The sequence below is a fragment of the Squalius cephalus genome, assembly GCF_949319135.1.
Source record: "Squalius cephalus genome assembly, chromosome: 18".
NCBI classification, from domain to species: domain Eukaryota; kingdom Metazoa; phylum Chordata; class Actinopteri; order Cypriniformes; family Leuciscidae; genus Squalius; species Squalius cephalus.
Window position 1 is genome coordinate 30,845,201 of NC_137139.1, and position 22,808 is coordinate 30,868,008.

The window sequence follows — 22,808 nt, forward strand, 5'->3', positions numbered from 1 at the left end:
TTGAAAAGTTGTGGAGATTCTATCAGGGATTCTTTTTCTTTTGCTATTGCCGCTTATTAGCTGTCGTTTCCATTCACCGCTATTGAAGTTTACCCAACTATGATGACTTCCGCTTCTGGGAACCCTGGAAATGTGAAAAAGGTCCTTTCAGCTACAATTCAAATTTCCCTAATAATAATAATAATAATACAGTATACTATACTAGTAATGCATGTGATCTGTATAAAGGTTTGGAACGAAGGAAAGAGAGAAGGTCTCAGCTGTGGAATGTAGGTCAGAGCTCATTAACAGTTTCAGGGATTTAGTGTTTCAGCTGAAGTTTTCAAAGGAAAAACAAAAGCGTGGCAGACTGGACACCGGCCAGTGGAAACTTCTGAGAGCTGGAACACACACTTACACTGGATCATCTCACAAGAAGAGCAAGAGAATGATATACAGGCAAACAAGCTTCGACATGATCAGAGCACATAACAAAAAGAAAAAGCGGTGGTTTATGTTTGACTTTTTTCTTGCTAAATCAAGAGGGCATTCTGAAGCAGATTTAAACAATAAATAATAAATAGTAATTTAGCAATTTAAGCACAATCCTCAAATTCTTTCACCTTAATTCAAATTAACTCACAATTTCATGCCTAAACCTTTTAATTCAGCTCAAAAGCTTTCCTGTAGCTCTAACAGTAGAGCGTTGGTGCTTGCAACGCCAAGGTCATGGGTTCGACTCCCAGGGAAAGCAGGAACTGATAAGAATGTAAATGTCGCTTTGGATAAAAGTGTCTGCCAAATGTAATGTAAAATATCTTACATTGGATGTCTTTGCCACCTCTCGTAAAAAAAAAAAAAAAAAAAGATATTTGATGACTCTAGGCACTAGATGGCCTTATAGCACTATTTGGAGCAAATGAGCTGTTCCGCTGGGTCCTAAAGTCATTTGCATTCAGATAAACATGTAGACATTATAAAATAATTAATCATTTTCAGATTGAATTTTGAGCATTTTTAGGTTTTTCTATGTGTACTGAAGCATTCCTCGCATTCCATTCATTCACATAGGGGTCAAATTGACCCGTGAGGGAAGAATCTGTTACTTTTTTAAATTTGTACCAACAAAACTCCTCGAATCCACTCAATGTGTTTTGTAAATGACCCGAGGGAGGAACAGGTTTAGCAGACCTGTTGTGACAAGCAGGGCGGGGCCGAGAGCTGTGGGAACGGAGCGAGTATTAATGATCCACACCGGTCCCGAGTCCCACGGAGGAACTCCTGAAGGATAAAAGGAGGAGTGACGACAGTGAAGGATGAGAGAGGACCAGGACTGGACTTCATGTTGTTGTTATTTTATGTTTATGTGCGGCAGTCGTCCGTGAGGGGCTGCCACTTTACTTTCGTTTTGTTGTTTATGTTTATTTTATTTTTATTATTACACCTATATGCAAAGTGACTCAAATTACACTTATTACAGACTAAATCCACTTGGAATAACCTGGTTATTGAGGTTCTCGCTGGCACAATTAATATAGAGAGCTGCAGTGATGACGTATATTTCACAAACTGAAGGCTTTTCTCTTATCATCATACAGAACATCATCAATCTACAGAGAGAGTGAAAACAGACACTTCCCATTTTCATGAGAAAGATTAAGTTTATTTAGTACAAAAGTATTTTAGCATCTGATGGGCAGAATTCATTGACGAGCATGAGAGAGACACACATGAAATGATGCTCCAATAATAGCTGAAGGATACAATAAAATCTATCCATTTCACTGATTTGATGGACATGTTTATAATTGGTCTGTTTTATCAAAGCAGTGAAATAGAATAAACCTAGGATAACTATAAGGATCAAAGAGAATGAATTTCAATGTTGTCGTACATTTTAACAAGACATCCATCCATCAAAGCCCAACACCATGCAGTGTGTGTTGATAGTTCTCTCACACACACACACTTTACCAGGCCTCATTTCCATTAAAATCCTTAAACACACCATATTTAACACCACAGATAGGCATTGGGGAAATCGATCCACACACACATATAATTGAAACAGTTATGGGTGCCTTATCCCTATTAAAACTTATCAAAGTTATCAAATCGATCTTATTAAGAACAGTATTAATTCCATAGTACTTATCAGTATCTATCAGTGATTCATCATTAAATAATTCACCCAAAAATAAGATTTCTGGCATCATTCACTCACCTTCATGTTGTTCCAAACCCATATGACTGTATAAAGTTCATAACATCTTTCGTTTGTCTCCAGAAGACTACACTGCAAAAAAAAAAAGCTTTTTTTAGTCTTGTTTTCCAGCACAAATAGCTAACAAAGATACAATAACTTAAAAAGCCAAATTACATGCTTTACTTTCTGAAAAACTTATCAAAACTAAGTCTTTAAGCTTAAAAAAAGAAGAAAAAAAATGTCAGAATTATCTTGTTTTTCCTTCAAATTCAGTACATTTTTCTGACCCCATTATTTTAAAGTCTTGTAATAATGCTTTTCAAGTAAATGTATCCTGAGTTTAAAATGTTTAGATATTTGTACTGGAAAACCAAAACAAAAAAATACTGAAGAAGAAAATCATTTTTTGCAACGTGAGAATATAGTGCACGAGTATTATGAACTACTGTAATGGGAAAGTTCTGGAAAGCGACGGTGAGTAAACGATGACCATTTTCATTTCTGGGTGAACTATCGCTTTCCCTGGTTAGAAAGAGACTGATCACTACAGCACAGAAACACATCTGGTCTCAGACTCCTGTGCTGCTACTCTAATAGAGTGAGCTCTGTGGGAGGAGCTACTCAAGGCTCCGCCCTCCCTTCGCTTGGCTCCGCCTCCTACAGCTTGGCTTTGCCTGGCTGCAACTGCAGAGTTTGAAGCTTCATGGCCATTCCCATGTTTCCAGTGATCTTCAGTTTGCCCTGAAAGAACGCCTGCATGAACGAGAGGACATGAAACCGTGATTAACATTGGTTTTGAAGATCTTAACCTCCTGAGACACAGCAATTCATTTGTGGTCCAGTAGAAGTATTTTTCTGTGACTTTACATACAAAGTTTTGTCTCTTAAAAACAACATCCAGGGCTTTTTCTTTTTCTTTTTAGAGATACAAAAAGGGAGGTTGTTTATAGAAAAACATTGAAATTAACAGTGAACAGTGAAATTAACATTTGGATCTGTTGATATTCAAATTGCTTCTCATAAAACCATCTCAGAAAAATGTCAGTAAGCTTTCAAAGCAGAATGTCATTTTCTTTTACAATAAAGGCACTGATTTTGTTTTTCAATTGCATTAAAAAAATATGCAAAACAAATCCAAGAAAGAAGACCAGTTACTATTCACCCTTCAAAATAAATCATACAAACATTACAATAATGTCATCACTGTCTGTTAGAGTTTGAATGCTGATCATTCTATGAATGGAATTATGCGGGAAACTTATGAAAAATATATTATAAATTATACTTATTATAAAAATGAAATTTAAATGAAAAACTGAAGAAGAAAAAAGGCTAAGACTTGAATATGAAAATAATGACACTTTTCATTTCGTAGTTTTCATTGTGTATAGTTGTTGACCTATATTTAGCAAAAAGTAGAGAAAACATTTGTTTTTCTCTTACAATAACCTATAGGTAGATAATAAAGGTTGATAATCACGAACGCAGAATGAGTTTCTTTCCATGCTTCCAAGTTTCCACGCTTCCACTAATCAAAGCTCTTCGCCCTTCATGGATATTTTATATATATATATATATATATATATATATATATATATATATATATATATATATATATATATATATATATATGAGGGCTGTCAAAAGATTAATCGCGATTAATCACATCCAAAATAAAAGTTTGTTTTTAATAATATATGTGTGTGTACTGTGTATAATTAAATTTGTATATATAAATACACACACATGCATGTATATATTTAAGAAAAATGTGTTATTTATATATAAAAAAAATTATATTTATATATAATATAAACTATATAAATATATATACAGTATATGTATGCAAATATTTCTTAAATATATACATGCATGTGTGTGTATTTATATATACAAAATAATTATACACCGTACACACACATATATTATGTAAACACAAACTTTTATTTTGGATGCGATTAATCGCGATTAATCTTTTGACAGCCCTAATATATATATATATATCCATGAAGGGCGAAGAGCTTCGATTAGAGGAAGCGTGGAAACCTGGAGGCATGGAAAGAAACTCATTCTGATCCAGACGGAAGGCCCCACAATATCTCCCTCAACATAGGCCATTAGTATTAGAAAAGGAAAGCGAGTGTGGAGAAATTGTTCATGGAAAACAGTTGGCGGGTTTGAGACAATGCATAAAAGGAGGGTGGGAGGCTACACAAACTATGCTTTTAAATGCTTAAAATGTATGTCCCTGAAAGGAGAGGCCTTGAAGACAAAATATCTCCACATTTCTTTCATTCAATTGTGAATTGCAGTTTGAAAAAAAGAAAAAGAAAAAAGATAACAACAGCACACGTGTAGCTAAAAGACAATACTGCTTTGAATTCACAGGCACTTGCACTTATGTGAACCTACGCAAGACAGAGTCAAAGAAAGAAAAACATCGGGGTTATGTGGGATGAGTCTCTGTGGTAAATCCAAACGGGAAAACTGAGACCGAGTTCAGCCAAAATCATAATTATAACCATACAAATCAATTGGAAATGCCAGATATCTGCCTTTGCAGCCATTCTAGGCTTCCCACTCTTTCCAAAACATTATTTTCCAGGATATTTTATGCAACGTATGCTTAAAAGTTAGGATACAATGACATTCGCAAACTATTTAACTTATATTATTTGACATGCACTAGCATTCAATAATGTGGGGTCAGTCAGATTACAGAAACAGTAATATTATTACCATTTAAAATAACTGTTTTCTCTGTGAATATAGTGTAATATAGTGTAAAATGTAATTTATTCCTGTGATCAAAGCTGAATTTTCAGCATCATTACTCCAGTCTTCAGTGGCACATGATCCTTCAGATATCATTGTAATATGATGATTTGATGCTCAAGAAACATTTATTATTATTATCAATGTAGAAAAACAGTTGTGCTGCTTCATATTTGTGGAAACTGCGATAAAAAAAAAAACTGGATTCTTTGATGAATAGAAAGTTTAAAAGAGAGGAAATAATTTGAAACGGATTTTTTGTAACAATATACATGTCTTTACTGTTGCCTTTGATCAATTTAATGCATCCTTACAGAATAGAGGTATTCATTTATTTTAACAAACCAAAATTTGACCACAAACTTTTGAATGGTAGAGTAACAGGATGTTCAAATTAATGAAAAACTGTGAGTCGCATCTTGTTTTCAGTAAAAACATCAAAACATTCGTAAAACAAGGCAAATTTACTAGATTAGCAAAACTGCACAACATATGAAGAATAGTTTTCAGAGAACATATATTAAATTCCTGTTCAATACTCAAAAAAGATTTGACACAGAGAGTAAGGAATGCTTTGGTTTAATTTCTTGGTTAATATGTTGAAACAAATACTGTATTGTCTGTCTTTCAGGAACTCTCTGATTGAAAAGCATCAATAAAAAGTTAAACTGATACTCAAAAGATTTTTGCTTAAAATGAGAACCAATTCCTCAAATAAATTTAGCGTGTTTTGTAGATGTTAAATGTATTTTTAATGTGGGCATAAATACAGTTTTTTTAGTCCAGCTTGTAACTGAAAAGTAGGATAGACGGTTGATTTTATTTGAAACAGACAGACAGACAGAGGGTTGTTTTAGTGATTTGGCTGTCTGCTTCATCACTACTTACGGTCTGTGGATTCATCTTTCCAGTCATGAGGTCCAGCAGGTCAGAGTCAGACATGGCAATAGTGCAGTCTGCTTTCTTTTCTGAGAAACACAAGAGAAGATGAACATTGAAGATCACAACATGCTTAAAATGAGATCGAAGAACAAACTGAAGTTATTTCAAAATCAGGCCAAAAAGAAGTTCATTTTGGAAGTTTGAAGCAGCTTTCAGGGAAAGTTGGCTCCGGCTGGTAAAGTCAAGTCAAGTCAAGTCAAGTCAAGGCATATTCATTTATATAGCGATTTTAACAATATAGATTGTTTCAAAGCAGCTTTACAGTGATAATAGGAAATTACAGTAACAGAGATTGTTTGGCTTTACAGCAGCTCTAGAATAAAGTTATTGTCCAGCTAAAGTTAGTTTTGATTGATGTAAACACCATTATGTAATAAATGGGTGTGGCTCTGAGGCTCCGCCTTCTTTGACATGGAAACCTACTCTGATTTATTTCTTCTGTTCAGTCCGTCAAGGTCAGATGTCCACGAGAAAAAACACAGCCGTAATTCTGAATGAAAGCGATTCTGATGTTTGCTTACAGTATAACTATTTCTAACATCTTTTTACCCCAGTGAAGTACAAAAAAATATATATATAAATATAGTATATTGGGGCATTTATAGGGGTGAAACTAGCAGGAGTGAGCGGTGAAAAATACAGCTCAGCACTTGCTGTTTCGCTGTCTTTAGCTCTTGATACACAACAAATCAGAATCCGGCATGTGTGAGCTGGTTTGATCCTGGTCATTAGACCGAACACACACTCTCACTTGCTTTCATTTCCTCTCAGCCTTCACACCAATCTCGTGGCCGTGGACAGACACACACACCTGTGAATATAGGGTATGCATTGACGTCAGCCCGATGCTCAGTATGCTCAGCCGAACTGAGTGGCAAAACATCCTGCAACATGACAGGATTTAATAGGATACTGCAAGTAAAAAAGAAGATTATCTTCTTAAATTAAAGGCAGATGAACTTGACAGGGATCCTTAATACTCACCAAATAACCAGCAATCCATATGGCCAGTAATCGGGTTTCCTGACATTTATATGTGTGATTTTGACGCCGAGGAATAACACATAAAGAAAAGCCTGTGAACGCTTAATCTGCTAGACCTGTGCTTCTCCACCATTGCACATTTTGGGTGTCTCCCTCATCAGACACACACACACACACACACAATTCAAGTCCTGCTGTCTGTACTAATGAGCTGATGAGTTGAATACGGTGTGTTAAATGAGGTAGACATACAAAATGTGCAGTGATGTGGAGACGCCAGGACAGGTTTGAGAAGCACTGTGCTAGACAACACTATAAATACAATATAAGTAGATATAAATCTGGATGATCACTTATATCATTGTTCTATATCGTCATATCTCCCCATATCCCCCAGCCCTAAAACTTGTTAAAGCTTTAAAGGGTTAGTTCACCCAAAAATTAAAATTCTGTCAGTAATTACTCGCCCTCGTGTTGTTCCAACCCCGTAAGACCCAAGAATACCATTAAGATATTTTAGATGAAATCTGAGAGCTGTCTCACTCCTCCATAGGCTTCTATGTAATTTCATTCTGCTGGTCCAGAAAAGTTATTAAAGACATTGTTAAAATAGTCCAAGTGACTACAGTGGCTCAACCTTAAAGGGATAGTTCACTTTGAAATTAAATTTTGGTATGTTTTAGCTTACCTCAAGGGCATCCAAGATGTAGGTGTCTTTGTTTCCGCAGTAGTTTCAATTTTGATATTTTTAGGTCAAACCGTTCTTGTCTGTCAGTCGTATAATGCAGGTCTGTGGTCACGGTCTCAAAGAACATGCACAGAGTCCAAATTAAAACAATTCCCCATCGTCCAAATTAAACAATTCCCCATCGTAAGTACACATTGATGGCCTAAGACACGAAACGAGCGGTTTGTGTGAGAAAACGAACAGTATTTATATCGTTTTTTAACTCCTGTACACAGCCACGTTCAAGTGATCTGAGGGCGCGCGCGCATCCTGGTGTGTGACGTGTGCGCAGACTGGTGCATAGATATATATACACTAGATATCGCCTTGGCTACGGCAGTTCATTGGAACGAATGCCGTAGGCAAGGCGGCATCTATTCTAGTGTATATATCTATGAACCAGTCTGCGCACACGTCACACAGCAGGATGCGCGAGGCCCCTCAGATCACTTGAACGTGGCTGTGTACAGGAGTTAAAAAACGATATAAATACTGTTCGTTTTCTCACACAAACCGCTCGTTTCGTGTCTTAGTGCTCTTTGAGACAGTGACCATAGACCTGCATTATATGACTGACAGACAAGAACGGTTTGACCTAAAAATATCAAAATTGAAACTACTGCGGAAAAAAAGACACCTACATCTTGGATGCCCTTGAGGTAAGCTAAAACATACCAACATTTAATTTCAAAGTGAACTATCCCTTTAAGTTTATCAAGCGACGAGAATACTTTGCGCAAAAAAGCCCTAAAATAACGACTTTATTCAACTCTTCATTTTCTTCTGTGTGGGTCTGAGTGAGTTCACGAGAGCAACACGACACATGCGTGAGAACTGAGAAGATGACGCAGATGAGTCTCGATGTCCTGTTTAAAATGGTTCTAAAGTGTGCATTTCCTGGATGTTTGAAACATAAAAGTGCCTTAAAATATCGCAAAATGAATGGCTTACCTTTCACACTTTCCCATCAAATGATCATGAGCGTCATCTCAGTTCTCGCGGATGCGTCGTGTTGCTCTCGTGAACTCACGAGACCCACACAGAAGAAAATGAAGAGCTGAATAAAGTCGTTATTTTAGGGCTTTTTTGCGCAAAGTATTCTCGTCGCTTGATAAACTTAAGGTTGAGCCACTGTAGTCACTTGAAATATTTTAACGATGTCTTTACTAACTTTTCTGGACCGGCAGAATGAAATTACATAGAAGCCTATGGAGGAGTGAGACAGCTCTCAGATTTCATCAAAAATATCTTAATTTGTGTTCTGAAGATGAATGAAAGTCTTACGGGGTTTGAACAACATGAGGGTGAGTAATTACTGACAGTATTTTCATTTTTGGGTGAACTAACCCTTTCTAGCAGGGTTTCTCAAACTCGGTCCTGGAGGGCCACTGTCCTGCACAGTTTAGCTCCAACCCTGATCAAACACACCTGAGCAAGCTGATCAATGTCTTCAGGATCACTAGAAACTCACAGCTAGGTGTATTTGATCAGGGTTGGAGCTAAACTGTGCAGGACAGTGGCCCTCCAGGACCGAGTTTGAGAAACCCTGCTTTATAGCATTATAGCATTTGAACTGAACACCAATGTTGCCACTCAGTGGGAGTAACCCGCAGTGACTCCGCCTACTGTGACGTCATTTTGAAATATCAAATAAATGTATAAAATAATCAATAATTAATTAAAATTACATTGTGTGTTTTTGTGTTCAATTAAGTTTTTTTTGTTTTAACCTGTTAAGCTTCACCAGTGCGTGGGCGCACTGAAGCGTTTTTTTATTTATATAGTTCAAAGTTACTATCAGATTTAATGTTATACCTTGACAAACTATACATCATTAAAAAGATATAATACTCAAGTTTCAGTATTTGACCACTATAGTATTCTGAGAAACTTATAGTGACAGTTATGTCTTAATTTGTGTCAGGAGTTATGAAATGAAAAAATGAGTCGATACCTTTAATATGAATTATGCGCGTCAGCCACTGATCTATATAATGTCATTCTATATAGATCAGTGGCGTCAGCTGCTTCCATTCATAAAAAACTCCCGTGCTGTCGTCATGACAGCGATACACAAAACAACGTCCTTCAGGGCTTTTAGCTCAAAAATGTGCAAACTTGGAGAAATATTGATATATTCTCATAGATTCACGTCATATTTCTAAAGACAGGAATAATATTTATTGAATTTATACCCAAATGCGTCGATGTAATCATTATGATCGCTTCTTACTGAGATGTGCAGTGTTTTCAATTCATACCAATAGCCTGAGGGCGCTATATGCACAAAAAATAATCCATATATGGGACATGAAGAAGAGCCATAATCATGTGACATTCCAGGACGTCACTGCTACACACAAAGCTACAGAGATCGCTGTAATATGCAGATAAAAGATGTTTTGAAGACAATAAACATGTTTGCTATGATATTTGATTTGCCTGTGTTCTTCAAGCCATGCCAGGTATTTTCATAATAATAGATTATATTTATAATGTAATGCTAATCGATATAGACTTTATCATCGTGCATAAAACTATAAATAATGTTTTCTGTCTGATTTTTTTTTTATCTGAAGCCAAATTATATCACAGAAGATTATTTAAAACACTCGATTGCGTTATGAAGTAAGTTTGGAGCACAAACATGGTTTTAATCTCATAAATGGTCGTGTATTGATGGTGTGCTAAGCTAACATGCTAGCTAGCCCAGGTGCACCTGCCACCAGGGGTTATTCTTTTATGAATTTTGTTCTAAATAAGAATGCTTACTGATATGTTTTAGTGCATTTGACCACTATTTAGTGCACTTCAAATGTGAAGTGAGAACTTTGATAAAAGAAATTAGGGATTGAAACTAGGGGTGGGAATCTTTTACCATCTCACGATTCGATTCGATTCCGATTCTTGAGGCCACGATTCGATTCAAAATCGATTTTCGATTCAAAAAGATTTTCGATTCAAAACAATTCGATTTTATTCATAATGATTTCTAATCAGGTTTCTGATCATGATCTACTCTCATCTGCTTTGCAATACAGAATGACAAACGGAGACATTAAAGTGTCTTTTTCACATTTATTAAGTTCAATTCTCAGGGAAGTGCCTTTTATCAAAAACATTGAAAAAATATTTTTACTTGGTACTTTTAAAGCAAAGTATTTATGATGACCCATAACGAACTTACTTCCAATACTTCCTATATTAATTGTATTAATAAAACAAATGGAAGTGATTTGGCAAGTCAACTGTAAGGTTACATTTGCCAGCATATGTCCCAACATTGCTGAGAACCAACAGGAAAATAAATGTGTGCCTGTACTAGCAGCATACTTGTAGTAAATTAATACAAACTTCAGCATATTCTGAATAATAGACTTCTAACCAACATCCTCTTGTTATTTCCAAAGAGCAATATAATCCTTCAGACAAAAAAAAAACATTTTGCTGTAGCAAATTCACAAACAGTTTTCGTTCAAAAATATAGAATTATGTACCAGAAGCTATCATAACGTATAATGCTTGTGGACTTATGCATATTCTGAATAATTAGTAACATACAAAGTCGCTCTTGACTTATACACAACTAAATAATAAAGAGTTATGACTTGAAATGTTTGCTGTATACCACAATCAAAAATAGCAAAGAAAGTGAATGAACATTCTGCAGAGAGTAACTTACAGTCAAAATGTTTTTTTGGCAAACTTTTTGTGACTGGCATTGCACATATTGCATACAGATCAGCATATTGATGTGAAAACTAAACAATACAGAAATTAGCTCTCATACAAAAAAATACTAAATAGATCACAATGAAATTGCCAATGTTCCATACGTTAGCTTTTAACGAAGAGGGTGCCATTCGGATTTGGCGCTCAGCCTTCATGCGTCTGTTATGTGCGCGTCTCTGTTATGTGTACGCCACAGACTGTCCGCGCACTGCACGTCCGCTTCAGAGTTCCGCCTTTTGCGTTCCGTCAATGTTACGTTATTAGATTTTTTTTTTTTTTTTTTTTGAAAATCGATTTTTGACATTTGTGAATCGATTCAGAATCGTCCACGTCCCGAATCGCGATTCATCTAAGAATCGATTTTTTCCCCACCCCTAATTGAAACCCTGTGAATAGCCAGTCGTTAGTAACTATAATGCAGACAAAAGAAATGCATATTTCGAGCCATAACCAGGCTGGAGAGGTGTGAATGTGTGCAGGGGGAGACTGAGACTGAATGGGGCTCGTTTGCACCACAAAACAATAGAGACAAAAGACTGAATGGATGCTTAGACGATGACTAAACATCAGTAGCATTTTTAGAGTAGCCTAATCAAAATAAAGTCATGACATGATCTTGAAAAACATTTAACTAAATACAGAGTTTTAGACTTATTATCTTCATATTTTAAATATAACATGGTCAGACATGTGGCTTTAGCTGTAGTGCATTTCTAGATTGCTCCAGTGCCAACTTCAATTTTATTTTCATTAATATGTTTCATAAAAAAAAAATTCTAATAACTTTACAAAACTTTGAAGCTATTTAAAAAAAAAAAAATCATTATGACAATAATTAATTCTACATTTACAATAAACTACCAGGTGTCAGCTTTCAAATGAGATCATACTTGTGCTTTTAGTGCAAAGGGTTCATGAACTGTATCTGTTTCAGTTTGGGTATGTCATTTCTGGGGATTTTTCAAAAGTGGGGTTGCAGCTTAACAGGTTAAAAGGTGCATTGTGTAATATTTAGGAGGATCTGTAGACAGAAATGCAATATCATATTAGGGCTGGGCGATAAAACGATAACGATAATTATCGCGATATAATTTTTCTCGATAAAACGATATCAAGAGGTCGATAAATGTTTGATAATGTTTATGCGCCAAAAGCGGAACGAAACTCATTTGAACCGCGCGCCACACGGACCATTTATCCGCTCGGCTCAAAGTCCGAACGGCAGCGCGAGCGCGAGCTCACTAAAGTTATTAGAGCAGATGCGTTTACTCTGATCGGTCTCGGTCACGAAATCCAGTGAGAAGCGCTTGAATTCAGCGAGGAACACAAATGTCTCAGTGATTTAAACCAGCTTAAAGGCAGATGAAACAGCGCTGACAAACTGTGCGCAACGATACAGTCTGAAGGCTGAAATTCCCATCATTTACCACGGATTTACTGTTAGCTTAGTAATATTAACTGCACTATGAAATGTAGGATATACATTGAATTGTATTATTAATGTAGACAATGTATTAAAGGACTAATGGAATATAATTACAGTATTTAATAATGTATTTAGACTACTGTTTTTCATACAAATACCATAGAAACCATAAAGTTACATTTTGCCATGATAGTGAGGTGCTATAGGCTAGCCCTGGTTTTATCTGTGGTTATCATGATCTAAATGCATGATACTGGATGACCAATGGTTAAGTTTAATAAAACTCAAACAGTCAGAATATTACATTTTACCAAAAAAAAAATAAAAAATTTAGCACATGCAGAAACTAAGAAATTGTCCAATAAATATATTTATTTTGTTAAGGAAAAATGACAAATGTTTGTCATGATATGTTCTGACAATAAAGAGTAGTTTAAAACCACAGTTAACGCTCTGGTTTCTACAACTTTCACTTAGGAGCAAAAATCTGCCTTTAAACTTTAAAGAAATAAAGATTTGACTTTTATCGTGATAATTATCGATATCGACTGATATAAAAAAAAAATATCGTGATATTCTTTTTTTGGCCATATCGCCCAGCCCTATATCATATGTATAACTATGTTTTCAGTGGTGTATAAAGACCTTACATTATGAACCGTTATGTTTGTATTACCTTAGAATGAGCCATTTCTATCTATCTACATACACCGCGGGTCACTTACATTGAAATGCGCCGACAAGTTTCTACAGTGGCCCTGAACGGACAAACGCGTTTCGTCACTATGTTGATCTTCGTGCAAAGAAGCTAGCTAAAGTCAGCGAATAAAACACTGACACAATGATGAACAAGTAACAATAATATTCACAATAACATTGTTTTACTGAATAATTAAGTAAACCTAATTTCTTAATTTATCTTTGTAAAGAAACCTCATTGCTTAACTGGCAAATCTCTGCTGTCTCAGACGACGACATCACTTCCTGTCAGCCACCGTAAAATCTGTTGGGTGCAATTCGCAACCTCACCACTAGATGCAGCTAAAACTTACACAGTGCACCTTTAAGTTTTCTTTATTCATTTTAAGTGTGTTTTGGTGTGTGTGTTTTGGTAATTGTTCACAGTTTTCAGAAAGACACATGGAAACTTCTACTGGGGAAAATATCGAACCTCTCCTTCAACCTACAGCTATTTTCATGTAAAATAACTCCACCTGATCCAGGTGCATCCAGCCCGAGACACTGACAGACTAGGAAAGGTCAGCTGTCGCAGATGTTCGTAGCATCTGCATCCTCACCCAGATTTAATAACAGAGAAACACACTCACCGGCATCATTGTGAACAGAGCCTTTTCCATTCTTAACATCAACGATCCAGATGGCTTCCTTTCCGTCCGGCCCGTCCTTCACCTTGAAGGCAAAAACACCTCCAATCTTCTTCACAAACTGCTCTCCGTCCTGCACACACACACACACACACACACGAGAGCCCGTCAGTTGCACACCCACCATAAACTGTGTGAACCGCAGCTAAATTTAAACGATGAAGAGATAACTTTTCCCTCAAACAGAAATGAATGTGTAAGTTTTATTTTAAGCTACTGACGTTATATGGTAACACTTTCCAATAAGGTTTCGTTTAACTACATTATTTAGCATGTACCAAATCAGAACAAAACTTCTATAGCATTTATTAATGTTAATCTCAACATTTACTACAACATTTTTAAGATCCAGCTCAATCTGTTAACATTAGTTAATGCACTGTGAACTAACATGAATGTTACATGAACACTTTTAACTAACATTGCCGAAAGATAATAATGCTGTAAGAATATATTTCTCATTGTTTGTTTATGTTAGTTAATCCATTAACTTGTGAAGGGCTGCACAATATATTGTTTCAGCATCGATATCGCGATGTGTGCATCAGCGATAGTCACATGATCGCAGGACGTGCGATGTCAAGTATAGAGATAGTAGATGATCCGTATGGACCAGGAACCCCGGTTCGAAACGCACATTTCTCGGATTTATTGCAAAGTTTAACCATCAGCAAAAATTCATAATTTGCACGTGTTTTAGGTCCTGTCCGTTTAAATATTCAAGCGATTTGAAACCATTCACGTGTATTTGTGCTTGATGTACACATGCAAAATCATGTCAATACTCATCGAGACGGGAATTTCGGCGTAAACACAGTAGCATATGGCTTATGTGAATGCAAACAATTGAGAAAGAAAACAGATGCGTATCATTATATTGGATCCGTGCATTCGGTCTTAAAGTGACAGCAGCCTAATATACCCACTGCTGTCTGTTATTAATGATAATCAAACCACAAAATACAAAGAAAAAATCAATTTTGTAGATTTAACAAAGATTAATCATATTTAATTTATTCAGTGAAGACTATGCAGTGTTATTTTACATTTGATTATTCAATTTCTGTACCCGAATACTGTTAGATTTACGTGAAAAACAAAGCACTGTTTACTTAATTTGTATCTTTGTTCTATTGTATTTATCTATAGGCTTGTAATTTGTTTATTATTTTCTATGCAGATTCACTCCCCAACAAAATCACCCTAATCATTCTATAATAATTAATTCTTTTCAAATAGAGTTTAGTGAAATTGTTTTTATATGTCAGTATATGTTTTATATGTATATCGCAAAGTCAGTTTTTTCCGATATCGTGCAGCCCTTAAAGGGATACTTCACCGATTAGCATTAAGCTTTGTATCAGTAGAAACCCGGTAGTATTTTGGAATGGCCGTGCTTCCCTCCCTCATGTCCCCCTGAGACGAGAGATTACTGTATTGTGTGTCTGGAAAAAAAACTCTGATAACGTCATTTAGCGTCATGATCATCGGAGGCTTGTTTGTCCAGAGGCGAGAGACTACAGCCAGTAGGAGGAGCTCGTCCCGCATGTCTTCAACCCGCTCATAGGGGGATCTCACGATAAAACGCCATCTTTTCAGTTTCGAGTCGACTAGTAGCCTAGTTGTATCATTTCTTCCGATACTGCCCTCTGTAACCGGTAGGCGTGGCTTGGGAGTGGCCTCGTAGGGCAGCGAAGCAAGTGCATTCTGGGAGTTGTTGTCTTTCATCCACATGAGCCAAAAATACATTTTCTGGCTTTTCTCAGTCTAGAAGGCACCAACTTCTAAAATTATTACACATTTCTACTACATAAATGACCCAATTTAAATACACATTCATCTTTCCAGCGGTGAAATATCCCTTTAACTTAAGTGTTACCCATTATATTTAGAATATAACACAAAAAGATCATCAGAAAGGGGCAGCAGGATCGAGAAAAATAAAATAGGTTGAAATACTTGATTTTAAACTTAAAAAGAGGTTATGAAAAGCTACCAAACACTTGCTTTGCATATAAACAAAATTTCCATCCTATTACACACTGTTACACACAACAGAAGAGTCATAAATAGCTGAAAAACAACAGCGAAATGTGGCGCTCGTAACATAGACCGCCTCACTCAGCCTTCCAGCCTGAGACATTTAATTTACTCGTGAAATTACACACTGCATTGAAGAGAGTAATGAAGCAAAACTGATCGGAAAATGCAGCGGTTTTACTTCTGTTGTGTAACAGGCTGTTATTTGAGACCTTTTTTTTTGGAAGAAGCTGAAGCGTGGCTGATGGTAAGAGATTATCAGTGTCTCGCCTCTCAAGAGGGTGAGAGTGTCACGGATCAACAATAACCCCATTAGAGCCCATTAGACAAGTTACTTTGTATAAATACCTAGGTTTATTTATTGATTACACACTGCAAAGAATGCTTTTCTTACTCAGTATTATTATCTTGTTTCCAGTGCAAATATCTAAATATGATGCATTTACTAAAGTAATAAAATTATATAACATATGTCTTGTTTCCTGAAAAAAAAAAAAAAAAAAAAAAGCCAAAATTAAGTGAGTTTTTGCTTACAGCAAGAAAAATGATCTGCAAATTGGGTAAGAAAAATAATCTTGTTTCCGTTTGAATTAAGATTATTTTTCTTACCCCATTGGCAAATAATTTTGCTTGTTTTAAGCAATAATAATAATAATTTTGATTTATTTATTTATTTATATTAATTTATATATATATATATATATATATATATACCTTCAACATATGTGACCATGGACCACAAAACAACCACAATTTTGAAAATGAGATGTATACATCATCTGAATTTATCATGAATAAATAAGCTTTCCATTGATGTATGGTTTGTTAGGATGGGGCAATATTACCGAGATACAACTATTTGAACATATAGAATCTGAGGGTGCAAAAAAAATCAAAACATTGAGAAAATCTCCTTTAAAGTTGTCCATTTATGTTGGCGATTGTGCTGCATTCACTCACAAAAATAAATGTTGTATATATTTACGGTAGGAAATTCACAAAATATCTTCATGGAACATGATCTTTACTTAATATCCTAATGATTTTTGGCATAAAAGACAAATGGATAATTTTGACCCGTATAATGTATTGTTGGCTATTGCCACAGATATACCCGTGCGACTTGTGACTGGTTTTGTGATCCAGGGTCACATATATACAACTTGGGCTTGGCTTGGACACTACAAAAATCTCCTTTTGTCTGATTTCGAAACAATACACAGTAAGCCCAGGTGACGAGGCTGAGCGGGTAAAGGCCTCGATTTGAGGTATAAAGCAGGTGTTGAAACAGCAGTTTGTGGAGGGGATGGACACATATGTTGCAGATTCATCAAAGTATGTGTTGCACATGAAATGACATGAATCATCTAGATAAAAACCAAGGGATTTGGGTTTCATGAAATGACGATCCTTTCAGCACCCAATAACTTTGTAGTCTGAATAAAAAGCTTTGCCATCAGCCAGCGAGGGAAAAGCAGGCCTGACAGCGGATCACTGCTGACATGATTAAAGCTGGGTAATAACTCCAATTCTGATCCATCTTGATGCAGCCTCGGGCAGAGACGCCGATGTGTAATGAGGCTTTACCTCGACAGCCAACCAATTCAGATGAATTAACCCAAGCAGGCTTTCCCATACCTCAAGCAACTTTTTATTGATCTCCTGGAAGACAGCGTGAGCTTTGAAGCCTTCTAGACCTGAGGATGCACTGGTCGACAGCGCCTGGATCTGTGGAGAGCTGGGAATGAAAGAGATACATGAAACACACACTCAAGGAACAATTCAAAGAGTTCCTCTGTGATTCACAGGAAAAGGAAAGCTGGACAGATATGGAACTAACATGAGGATAAGTAAATGAGAGAGATGCACGATATATCGGCCACCATATCGGTATCGGCCGATTATGTTCATTTTTAATGTTATCTTTATCGGCCCAATAAGAAAACTTGGTCGATATATTAAAACCAATAAATAATGGATTATTTCCTTCAGCTGAGATGCTTCAGATGCGCACTGTTCAACATGATGCTTTTGAATTGCTTGAAATATGATTGGAACTACTTCAAAAAAGGAAGATACAGTAAAGTGCAACATAAAATTATAATGAGAACATCATAATTGTGTGCTTGGGACATATTAATGATGAGACTTTTGTTTTTGTTATCAGGCTCTCAAAAGCAATATTTTTTGGGGGGTATTTTTCGGCCAATATATCAGTTATAGGCTTTCAGATATAAAGAATTATCAGTATCGCACAAAATGTTCATATCGGTGCATCCCTAGTAAGTGATATTTGGGTAAACTATCCCTTTAAGAAGTAACATGGCTTACAAGCATCCTGATCTCTTCACAATACTTTCCCCTCTCTCTCTCTCTCTCTCCTCATCCTGTCATAAACATATTAAAACTTCATATATTCAATCTGAAAAAAGAATAATGGGGCTGCTGTATTAAGTTCAGTACTTATTTAAGCACAGGAAGACATCCAGACACAGATCTCTGGACGAACTGATCACACAACACACATGTGGAGTTACTCAGACTTCCCTCACATAAACATGCTGGGACAGCAAGATAAAAACAAGACACACACATTTTTTTTGTTTATCAAGAACATTTCAAGAACAATTGCACAATTATTGATGTTTTCTCATGGGTGAAACACACACACACACACACACACACACACACACACAAATCTATTTTAAATGAAAATAATGTAAATTAACACATTATATACATAATACCTTTGCACAATTACAGTGCATTTGGTATTTTAAGTGCTTGAATATGTCTCATTCCTAGGATTTTAAACAAATTTGAGCTCTAATAAACCAAGAATCCCTTTCAATCATTGGATCAATCCACTGTCATCATATAAAACCTTAATGTTTCATATTAGCGAATCAAATCCAGAAATCATGTAATAAATGGCTCTCACACACACAGAGAAGTAAATGACCTCCATAGGATGCTGTCACACTCTCTCAGCTCTGCAGAATCATCATCAAACACACACTGTGATTATAAGCACACTGTAAACACAGGTTAGATCATCATCATCCTCACCTTGACACCTGTGGGACACGCATTGTCGGTGAATATGAACAGCAGACAGACAGGTGATCAGAAGGCCGCTGACAATCCAACACTCGGCGATACATTTGTATTTCTGAGCGCTACTTCCGTGTTCTGTGGCCACGAGCCAGACCTGAATAATCAAACACTGATTATTCAGGTCTGACATTATCATTCGTTCACTGATTGAGAGGAAAAAATAGCGTGATGTTTTTACTCGCTAAGTATGCATACAAGGAGAAAAAGACGTGCCTTTAAGCTCTCTGGTTTTGAAAAAGTCAAAAAGCATGACATATTCATGCGCATGATGCATGAATATAGGCCTATAATAGAAGCTCCCCTATAATCTCCAATATCTGTATAGTTACAGATGTGCAGCAATAAACTGCACACATTACAGTGTTTCATCTTCTATTCTAGCATCAAGATCTCATTAGACTAATAGACAGAATGAAATGATATAAAATGATATAAATACTGTTCGTTTTCTCACACAAACCGCTCGTTTCGTGTCTTAGGCCATTAATGTGTACTTACGATGGGGAATTGTTTAATTTGGACTTCTCTGTGCATGCTCTTTGAGACAGTGACCATAGACCTGCATTATATGACTGTCAGACAAGAACGGTTTGACCTAAAAATATCAAAATTGAAACTACTGCGGAAACAAAGACACCTACATCTTGGATGCCCTTCAGGTAAGCTAAAACATACCAACATTTAATTTCAAAGTGAACTATCCCTTTAAACTCTGTAGCATATGCAGTGTCTCTCTCACAGAAGAGACAGACATCGATCGGCTGGATTTGGGATGGCATGCTCGTTTAGCAGCTTACCTTTTATTTTATTTATTTATTACTATTTTATTATTATTTATTTGCATAATTCACAAAGAAAGAACATTTACTGTAAAAAAAAAAACACATCAATTAGAGAGAAAAACAAGATCACAATACTTTACTTGTTTAAGGGGTTTTATAATATTTATCATTTTTATTAGAGAGACTTCAAATCTGAGCAAGAAATTAGTTCTTATGAAGTAAGGATTTATGATGCAAAACAATGAAATTTAGAAAATGTTCAATATCATGATTAGCATATACCACCTGAAAAATAAGTATTTCAATGATAATAATGATAAATTAACTCAAAAGTATAAAAGGGCATAATTAAATTATTTTAAATCCTCACAAAAAGAGTGTAGAATATTCCAGATTGTAGAAATTGATCTTATTTGAAAGCCAGCTGGCTGGAGAGTTTGATTTAACAGAATAAATCATGTTGTTTTGTTTTGTTTGGTTGCTATTCAGTATATTGCACACATTTTCATCATGTATTTCATATGAAGTTAAAATAAGTTTCGTGGGTATTGGCTTTAGGTGATACGGTAAATGTGACGACCTTTAAGGTTCAAAGAAGAGACGGCAGGGTGTATTTAGTTTTATAAACAGCAGAAAGGGAACACAACTCGGGAACACAACTCACTCTCTCATACACACACACACACACACACACACACACACACACACACACACACACACACACACACACACACACACACACACACACACACACACACACAGAGAGAGAGAGAGAGAGAGAGAGAGAGAGAGAGAGAGAGAGAGAGAGAGAGACACACACACCTCTCTCTCTCTCTCTCTCTCTCTCTCTCTCTTCCACACACACACACACACACACACACACACACACAGACAGAGAGAGAGAAAGAGAGAAACACACCTCTCTCTCTCTCTCTCTCTCTCTCTCTCTCTCTCTCACACACACACACACACACACACACACAGAAAGAGAGAACCCCCCCCCTCTCTCTCTCTTTCACACACACACACACACACACACACACAGAGAGAGAGAGAGAAAGAGAGAAACACACACCTCTCTCTCTCTCCCTCTCCCTCTCTCTCTCTCTCTCTCTCTCTTCCACACACACACACACACACACACACACACACACACACACACACACACACACAAAGACAGACACACACACACACACACACACACACACACACACACACACAAAGACAGACACACACACACACACACACACACACACACATACACACAGAGAGAGAGAAAGAGAGAAACACACCTCTCTCTCTCTCTCTCTCTCTCTCTCTCTCTCTCTCTCTCTCTCTCACACACACACACACACACACACACACACACACAAAGAAAGAGAGAACCCCCCTCCTCTCTCTCTCTTTCACACACACACACACACACACACACACAAAGAGTAGGGCACAGGGATGCTCAGTTCAGATTGGAATTCTCCCTCAGTCTGCGGGAAACAGAAGATGGCCTTTGCTGCCTTCTGCCGGGCAGTTTAGTTGTGTTTTCCTTCTCAATATGTGTGATTAAATCATAAACACTTGCTTTTCCACGTTAATCAGTCGGAATGCCTTTCTGTGCGTACAATTACGTGAGTCGCGTTCATGCTTTGTCTATATTATGTTATAAAATTAAATGCTGAATTAATGCTAGGCCTATATGATATTTAAATTAAATGTAGAATTAATTTCCTCGTTAAACTTCACATGACGGGAAAAACGAATAGCTACTGGTCTTGAACATGAGGGTCGATTTTCAGGATTGTTAGCCTATTTTATTCGAATTCTAATATGAAAAAAAAATAAAAATAAATTGTGAATAAACCATAAATGAATATTATATTATGGTAATAATATCGATGTTACACTTATCCCTCCTGAGTCCTGCGTTTACAATAAAAGTTGAATAAGAAGTTAGAATAGCAGAGTATAAATTTAAATCATTTTAAACAGGCACAGCGCACTGTCACGTGATGTTAGCCTACTTTTCTCACCGTTTGTTTGGAAGAGGCCGATATAATTGGTCAGATATCATCCCTTTGCCCGTATTTAATATTATCGATTACAACAGAACAAAAACGAAATGATATTTAAATAAATAGGTTTTAATGGCGGGTTGTGATTTTGAGCCAACACGCGCCCCCTGCAGGCCGAAACTCCTCTGCGCCTCAGAGGAACCGTTATTTACGCACACGTGACGTCCGTTTTCGGTGTTGTTTGGCGTTTTAAATCGATCGTTAAAATGTCTAATTCAGTGATTTCAGTAATTTCCAGGTTTTTGCAGGAATATGCGTGCAGCACGCCGAATAAACTACTCTACTGCAGGTCATTTAAATCCATTGTTATTTAGTTATTTGTTTATATTCACTATAAATTATCTTATGTTGGCATTAGGCCTACTGGCAGTGTTAGGTGTAGTGCCAAATTAATTACTAAGTAATCTAATTACTGTAATGTAATTACATTTGCCTTGAAAATAGTAAAGTAAGGGATTACTCTTAATTTACTCTTACTTAATTTTTCTGTAATTTAATAACAATTACTTCTGATGCAATTGTATTAAATAACCTACTTCTAGAACTATTCTGTATAAAATAATAGTAGATTTAACATAAAAAATGCAATATTTGTTTTTACTGTAACCTGTTCACTTTACACACTTTGGTCAGTTCAAGAATAT

General features: G+C 36.3%; 1 protein-coding gene and 1 long non-coding RNA gene across 2 annotated transcripts; both read right to left on the reverse strand.

Annotated features, from left to right (window-relative positions):
• Nucleotides 1-1,617: 1,617 nt before the first annotated feature.
• On the reverse strand, nucleotides 1,618-19,404 carry scp2b (sterol carrier protein 2b). Its single transcript, XM_079850004.1, has 5 exons — nucleotides 19,266-19,404; nucleotides 17,835-17,934; nucleotides 14,100-14,229; nucleotides 5,849-5,928; nucleotides 1,618-2,938 (listed from the first exon to the last, which is right to left on the reverse strand). Exons 1-5 carry the CDS (start codon nucleotides 19,358-19,360, stop codon nucleotides 2,843-2,845), a joined length of 501 nt encoding a protein of 166 aa, XP_079706130.1. The 5' UTR covers nucleotides 19,361-19,404; the 3' UTR covers nucleotides 1,618-2,842.
• LOC307146153 lies at nucleotides 6,714-7,024 on the reverse strand. The gene is made up of 2 exons (XR_013819052.1): nucleotides 6,887-7,024; nucleotides 6,714-6,786 (listed from the first exon to the last, which is right to left on the reverse strand). It is a non-coding gene; the product is annotated as an uncharacterized lncRNA (long non-coding RNA).
• Nucleotides 19,405-22,808: the final 3,404 nt, after the last annotated feature.

Excerpts from the sequence above, each read along its gene's own strand:
- scp2b (XM_079850004.1), bottom strand. The coding sequence starts at position 19,360 with ATGTATCGCCGAGTGTTGGATTGTCAGCGGCCTTCTGATCACCTGTCT. Across the intron at positions 14,230-17,834 it reads TCAATAAAAAGTTGCTTGAG|GACGGAGAGCAGTTTGTGAA; the intron begins GTATGGGAAAGC and ends GTGTGTGTGCAG. Across the intron at positions 2,939-5,848 it reads GAAAGATGAATCCACAGACC|GCGTTCTTTCAGGGCAAACT; the intron begins GTAAGTAGTGAT and ends TCGTTCATGCAG.